The sequence below is a fragment of the Pteropus alecto genome, unplaced genomic scaffold, assembly GCF_000325575.1.
Source record: "Pteropus alecto unplaced genomic scaffold, ASM32557v1 scaffold313, whole genome shotgun sequence".
Lineage (NCBI taxonomy): Eukaryota > Metazoa > Chordata > Mammalia > Chiroptera > Pteropodidae > Pteropus > Pteropus alecto.
In genome coordinates this window covers 2,501,080-2,508,682 of record NW_006434832.1, presented here as the reverse complement: position 1 = coordinate 2,508,682, position 7,603 = coordinate 2,501,080, and the positions used below count along the sequence as shown (strand labels likewise).

Sequence of the window (7,603 nt, the reverse complement as noted above, 5' to 3'; positions counted from 1 at the left end):
AAACAGGGCCCACTTTTATTTATATGGCTAATTCAAAACTTTTTATACGATAATAAATGCCAGCAAATACAAACAAAAGCTAGGACTTGGAAATAATCAGCATCTAATCAATGAGAGGGTTCCGCTTACAAAGCCATCCCTCTGCTTTCCCCTGCGCTTTATCAGGAATCCAGTGTTCGCCATGCTTTTGTTGTCTTTTTTAATGTAATTTTATTGTACCTACATATTCGTAAAATCATCAAAAATAATGTCAAACACCTCCTTATCTGATAATTAGCCATATGTTTCTCCTCTTCTATGAAATACCTGTTTGATTCTCTTGCTCACTTCTCTTTTGGGCTGTTTGTGTTCCTATGGATTGGTTGGAATTTTTATTCTTGATATTTTATGAGTTGTGAGAATTGTGAATATTTTTTCAGTGTTGTAACTTATCTTTTTACTTTCTTAAAGGCCTCTTTTGAAGAACAAAATTCTTTTTGTGTATTGTTTAAGAAAGCACCCCTACTCAAAGATATCCAGCTACATTTTTCCACCAAGTGCTTTAAAGTTTTGTTTTGGACCCTTAAGGCCTTAATTAATTTGGGGTTGAATTATGCATATAATGTGAAGTAGTGATCCAATTTCATTTTTTTCCATGTATTTTTCTAGCTCTAATTAATAAACAGTTCCTTCCTTCCTCTACCCATCTGACATACCACTGTGCATTTACCAAAGTTTCATTCTCACATGTGTTGTTCCTAGAGTCTCTATTCCATTCCATAGTCAATTTGTCTACCTCTACATAAATGCCATACTGTCTTAATTTTATTATTCTGTCCTAAGTCCTGATATCTATTGATATCTATATATCTAGTACAGTCCCCCTGCTCTTCTTCAGATGTGTCCTGGCTATTCTTAACCCTTTACTTTTCATATAAATTATAGAAGCATCCATGAAAACTCTTGTTTAATTCAGATTAGAATTGTACTGAAACTTTACATCAACTTTGGGAAGACTGAAATCTATTTGATTGTAAGTTTCCCTATCCACAAGCATGGCATATCCTCCATTCCTAAATTCCTCTCAGCAATTTTGTAGTTTTCAATGTGGCATTCTTTAATATTCCCTGATTTTTACATATATACATGGATATATAAATATACAATGTAATATATAATGTATAAGCATATATTATATAAAATATATATACATGTAACTACTACCCATATCATTTCCAGCTCCCCTGAGATCACTCCCTTGTGCCCTTTCTTAGTCAATATCTCCATTCACAAAGTAATCACTATTCTGATCTCTATCACCATAGATTCATTCTGCCTATTATTTACCATCATATAAATAAAATCATACTGTATGTTCTTTTTGAGTTTGTGTCTGGCTGCTTTCACTCAACTTTATATCTGAACTTCATTTGTAATCTTCTAATTGCACTAGTTCATTCTTTATCATATAATATTCCATTATGTGACTATCACAATTTATTTATTCTATTGTTCATGGACATTCAAGTTGTACCAGTTGATTGTCATAAGTAACTATAATGAAAACTGTTATGAACATTACTCCATATGTATTAAGTTGTGCACTGAAGAATTAAATCACAATGTATATAAGTTATGCCTCAATTTTAAAAATCTATTGAAAAATAAAGAAATCGGTGGAACTACAAGGACAAGAAACAGAGACTACATAGAAGATTTTAATAAATCTCTCTCTGCAATTAATAGAACCACCAGACAAAAGTTTATTAAGGAATTTAGGTAATTTAAATCAACCTTCTCATTAAAGACAACTTATATAAAGCTGGCCAAAAGCAACGACAACCATATGATTCATAGCATCAAAGAACTAACATGGATAGGATCTAGAGTAAATCAGAGAACTGGAACAGATAAGGTTACTTTTCAGCTGGGTGCACTTATCGACTGCATAAGATGCTGCTGGGAGTCTAACAGGATGTGCAGCACTTGAAAGCCTTGCATGGCTAGAGGGGCCAAGGATAATAATCTAGAATCCATCAAGAGGAGAGAGCTGCGGTAAATCTCTCTCACTTGGGGTTGGAGTAAGGTTAACCAAAATTAAATAGGCCTTTAAAGGACTATAATCCACCTTTGAAATTATCCTAATCCCTGAAATTCGATAGAGATGATTCTAAATTACTAGTGACCCAGGTGCCAGAAAGAAACTAGAAACAGATACTCAGAAATTCCAGATATTGAGGAAAAAGTGTTAGAATCATACTTTAAAATAATTATGCTTGCTATGTTCAAAGAGATCAAAGATAAGTCTGAGAATTTCAGCAGGGAACTAAAAAACATTTAAAAAATCAAATAGTGGAGATCTGAAAAAATATATTAACCATAATTAAGTATTCGGTGAATGGATTTATAAGTAGAATAATCACAGCCAGAGAACTGGTAAGACTGGAAAATAGGTCAGAAAACAAACACAATATGAATATAAAGAGGATAGGAAAAAAAGGAGAGGGACTGAGAAACATAAAAGACACTGTGAGAAAATATAATATACATGTAATTGAAGTCCTAGGAGAAGAGAGAAACGGGGGCAGAAAAAAATTTAAAGAAATAATGTAAAATGAAAACTACAGGACTCTGATGAAAGAACTTGAACAAGATTCAAACAAATGGAACAATATCCCGTGTTCATGGATTGAAAACAATTAAGGTCAAAATGTCCATACTACCCAAAGCCATCTATAGATCCAGTACAATTCCTATCAAATTTCCAATGGCATTTTACACAGAAATAGAAAAAAAAACAAAACTAAAATGTCTATGGAGCCACGGAGGACTCTGAATAACCAAAGCAATCTTGAGAAAAAATAACAACGTTGGAGGCATCACACTTCCTGATCTCAAACTATACTACAAAGCTATAGTAATTAAAACAGTACAGTACTGGCATGAAAACAGACACATAGACCAGCGGAACAAAAGAAAGAGCCCAGAAATAAACCCCTACATATCTAGTCAACTAACATTTAATACAAAGCCAAGAATACTCAATGGGGAAAGACTAGTTAGTCTCTTCAATAAATGGTGTTGGGGAAACTGGATAATCACATGCAGAAAAATGAAACTGAACCCCTATCTTACACCACTCACAATTAACTTGAAATGACTTAAACATAAGATCTAATATCATAAAATTCCTAGAAGAAAATACAAAAAAAAAGCTCCTTGACACGCATCTTGGCAATGACATTTCGGATATGACACCAAAAGCACAAGCAACAAAAGCCAAAATAAAAGTTTTTGCACAGCAAAAGAAACAATCGACAAAATGAAAAGGCAACGTATGGAATGGGAGAAAATATTTGCAAATAATATATTGAATAAGGGATTAATATCAAAAAATATGTAAAGAACTCATCCAACTCAATAACAAAAAACAAACGCTCCAATTAAAAATGGGCAGAGGAACTGAACAAAAATTTTACAAAGAAGATATATGAACAGGTACATGAAAAGGTGTTCAATGTTATTAATCATCAGAGAAATGCAAATCAAAACCACAAAGATATTACCTCATACCTATTAGAATGGTTATCATCAAGAAGACAAGAGATAAGTGTTGGAGAAGATAGATAAAGAGTATTCCCCAACTCATTTTAAAATGTAGCAAGGATAATATTCAACTATATCAGTCATTAAAATGATGAAATTATTTTGTATATTTAAAAATATCTGCTTTCCCGAGCCAATACCATGTGCAACTCCCCCAGAGGTATCCCTGGATGTCAGAATCATTTATCTTCCAAAGAGTTCATACCTGGCAAAGGGTCTCCAGGACTCTGTTACACTCTGTGGATGGCATTCTAATTGAACAATGCCCATGCCAGTCACAAAATAACCTCATCTCCTAGGTACCACCACTATTGGTTTCTCACAGGGATAAGTTAGGCCCTGACTTTCTCTTTTGTTTGGTTCTTTGGAGTTCAGGGCTGACACACCATGGGGCAACATTGGTGCTCACCAGTCATCCCACTGCAACTGCCACAAGATGCCCTCTTTTGCCATATGTCCATTCTATACATACCCAACTCCCATTGGTAGAGGACCATCTTTATAACATAGATGCATTCAAACTACTAATCATGTTCAGGTACATGTCTTAACACTTTATTAAGTAAAGCATTAGTTAAGGTCATTGTTCATCAACAATGCCTTGAGGTCAGAATGATCAATTAGATCATTCTGGATAATTTGGGAAGTATCTAAGAATAGCTGTGTAGCTCCAAAAAGGGAGCAAAATCAAATGTTTCAACAGCAGAAATATATTGTTTGCTATTACTTAATAGGCTTGGTTTGCATAGAAGATTTTTACGTGAAACTATTAGTATAGTTTCAAAAATTATTGTGTATTATAACAGCTATCAGTTATTGAGCACTTACCAAGTGCTAGGTACTGTTCTAAGTATTTTTACATTATCTAGTTAAGCCTTATAATAATCCCAAGATAGGCATTATAATCCACACTTTTCAGATGAAGAAATTGAGGTTCGTGAGATTAAATGATTTACTGAGTAATATAATGGTAGTAAGTGGCAGGGTCAAGATTCAAGTCTGAGCACTATGATTCCAAAACCCATGCTCTTCACCACTATGACTTTCAAGCAGACACATGTAAGTGGTCAAACTGGATCCTTTTAGCCACATAACACTTTACGTGTGACCCCAGAAATAATTGTGAAGCATTACAAATAATTTTTACATCAAAACTATATTACATTATTTAACTTAATGTAACTTTGTGACATTATAAAAAATTTTATGTAACTGATGTTACAGAGACAAAATAGACAAGGAAAAGAAGCTGCTGTTGCTATAAGCCATGCTTTGTATTTATCCTATGGCCCCACAAATCATGACAGCCTTGGTTGCTTTCCAATACTTTCAAACAGTTGTGGTTTTTGATGCTGCTTAATTTAGTCCGGATTTTATAGTCATTCTCAGCAGGAGAGTTGGTCTGGTACAAGCTACTCCATCATAGCCATAAGTATGGAATGGAGCTTTATAGATAATTCTGATGCTCTTCTCTGGGTAAAACTTACTGTTTAGGTTATTACCTCATTCTAAAGTTATAGTAATCAAGACCATGCACTATTGACATAAAGATAAAATAAAGATCAATAGAATGGAATTGAGAGTCCAGAAATAAATCATACATTTAAGATCAATTAATTGTTGACAAGAATGCCAAAACCATTCAATAATCTTTTCAACAAATTGTGCTAAGACAACTAGAGAACTGTATGCAAAAGAATTAAAGTAGACCCCCCATCTCACAGCACATACAAAAATGATCTTGAAATGGATCAAAAATTAAAATAAAAGAGCTAAAAGTAGAAAACTCTTATAAGAAAACATTAGTATGAATCTTCATGATCTTGGATTATCTTTAGATATGATACCAAAAGAAGTGACAAAAGAAAATACAAAGTAGACTTCACGTAATTTAAAAACTTTTGTGCTTCAAAGGACCCTATCAAGAATGAAAAAACGACAACCCATAAAACAGGAGAAATTATTTGCAAATTGTGTATATGATAAAAAGTGTAGTACCCAGAAGGTATAAAGAAGTCTTACAACTTGACAAGTACCCAATTTTTAAAATAAGCAAAGGATATGTCTCCAAAGAACATACAAATGGCCAATAAGCACGTGAAAAGATGCTCCATATCATTTGCCATCAGAGAAATGCAAATCAAAACCATAGCATGACCCTTTATACACATTAGTATGGCTATAATAAATAAGACAGACAATAACAAGTTCTGGCAAGGATATACAGAAACCATACATTGGTGATGGGAATGCTGCTTTGCAAAACACTTCGCAGTTCCTCAAAAAGTTAAACATAAAGTTAAACCACATTGGACATTTTCCTGGAAACATGGCGGAGTGAGAGATGTCCTCAAATCTCTCCCCTTGAATCAACAATATGCTCAACATCTAAAACTCAACAAAAAACACCCAAACTGCACACCAGCATGTCTGAGCATGGGATCTGCGCAAAAGAACTACCACAGGTCAGAACCCCAGGTGTCGGGCAGTGGACTGGGAGAAATAAAGAAGCTACCTCTTGCAGCCACCAGAGCTACCTGTAGGAAGAGGGGGAGGGGAGAAGGAGTGGCAAGTTCCCTGCCTGGGATTGCTGTGAGCTCCCTGCCAACGGCCGGGAGAAGCAGAAGGGCAAAAAAACAAGAGTTGATTTTTACTGGCCGCGGTTGCAAAACCGAGGCTGAGCCGCAGCCTCCAACCTCCCACCCAGAGGGCCACTACCCCCATACCCTCCGAGACTGAACAACACAGAGCCCAGGTGTTTCTGAGTGAACGCTACCGAAACTGATGCTAACGTTGACAGGGACTGGAACTGAGGATAATGAGCGTGATTGAATATCTATCAGAAAATAAAAAGGCATTTTTAAGGCTTTCTATAAAGCAAGGATGCAAGAGGCTTAGATGCCACCTACTGGAAGCCAAAAGAAAAGCGCCTTCTTTGCAGAAAGACCTTTATATATTAAATCTTCTTTCTGCAAAAAAAAAAGGCAGAATACATTTCCATTAATGTCCAGGTGGAGAAATAGCCCATTAAACACACATGAACAACCAAGGTGACAAAGCATCTCAGAAAGAAAGAGAAAAATCTCCAGAAAATAAGCTGAAAGACATAGAAATCTGAAACTTAAATGACAGAGAATTCAGAATGGCACTTCTGAAAAAACTCAGTGAATTCCGAAAAGAGTCATTTCAACAATTTCAGGAATTGAAAAAACAACTAGATGAGCAGAGCAAGGAGACTGAAACCCTCAAAAAGAACCAAATAGAACTTCTGGAGAAAAAAACACACTGCAAGAGTTGAAAAATGAAATAACAAGCTTGGGAAATAGAGTTGACCAAATGGAGGAAAGGATCAGTGATATCAAAGACAGAAATCTAAAAATAAATCAGAAGGAAGAAAAGAAAAACATAAGAATGAAAAAAAAAGAAAGAAAAAATCAAGAACTAGTTGATGCTATCAGGAGAGGAAACATAAGAATATGGGCATTATTGAAGGTGAGAAAAAGATGGAGGAACTAGAAAGCATTTTCAGACAAATAGTTGATGAGAATTTCCCAAATCTAAGAAATCAGCTGGAGCTTGGAATTCAAGAAGTCAACAAAACATCCAATTATCTCAACCCAAAAAGGCCTTCACCAAGACACATTGTATTAAAATTATCAAAATCAGTAACAAAGACAGAATTCTCAGGGCAGCCAGGGGAAAGAAAATGGTAACTTATAAAGGAAAACCCATTAGATTATCATCGGATTCTTAGCACATACATTGAAAGACTGAAAGAGGTGGAATGAAATATTCAAAATATTAAGTGAAAGATACCACTAGCCTAGAATAATGTATCCAGCAAAGCTCTCCTTTAGGTATGAAGGAGAAATTAAGATCTTTTCAGATATACAATAATTGAGGGAATTCTTCACTACGAGTCCTGCACTACAGGAAAACCTGAAAGTGGTCAGCGCACTTAAAATGACAAATTAAAAAAAAAGACTTAATAGAAGTCAAGTGCCTACCAGGCAACTAG

The 7,603-nt window shown here is 34.9% G+C and overlaps 1 protein-coding gene across 1 annotated transcript in view; it reads right to left on the bottom strand.

The window, feature by feature from the left end:
- Positions 1–4,109: 4,109 nt before the first annotated feature.
- The window catches only part of EFCAB13 (EF-hand calcium binding domain 13), a 49,702-nt gene continuing 46,208 nt past the window's right edge, over positions 4,110–7,603 (bottom strand). Inside the window, 2 exon segments of the mRNA XM_015588024.1 lie at positions 4,110–4,158; positions 4,160–4,253. Coding sequence (XP_015443510.1) covers positions 4,110–4,158; positions 4,160–4,253 — 143 coding nt within the window.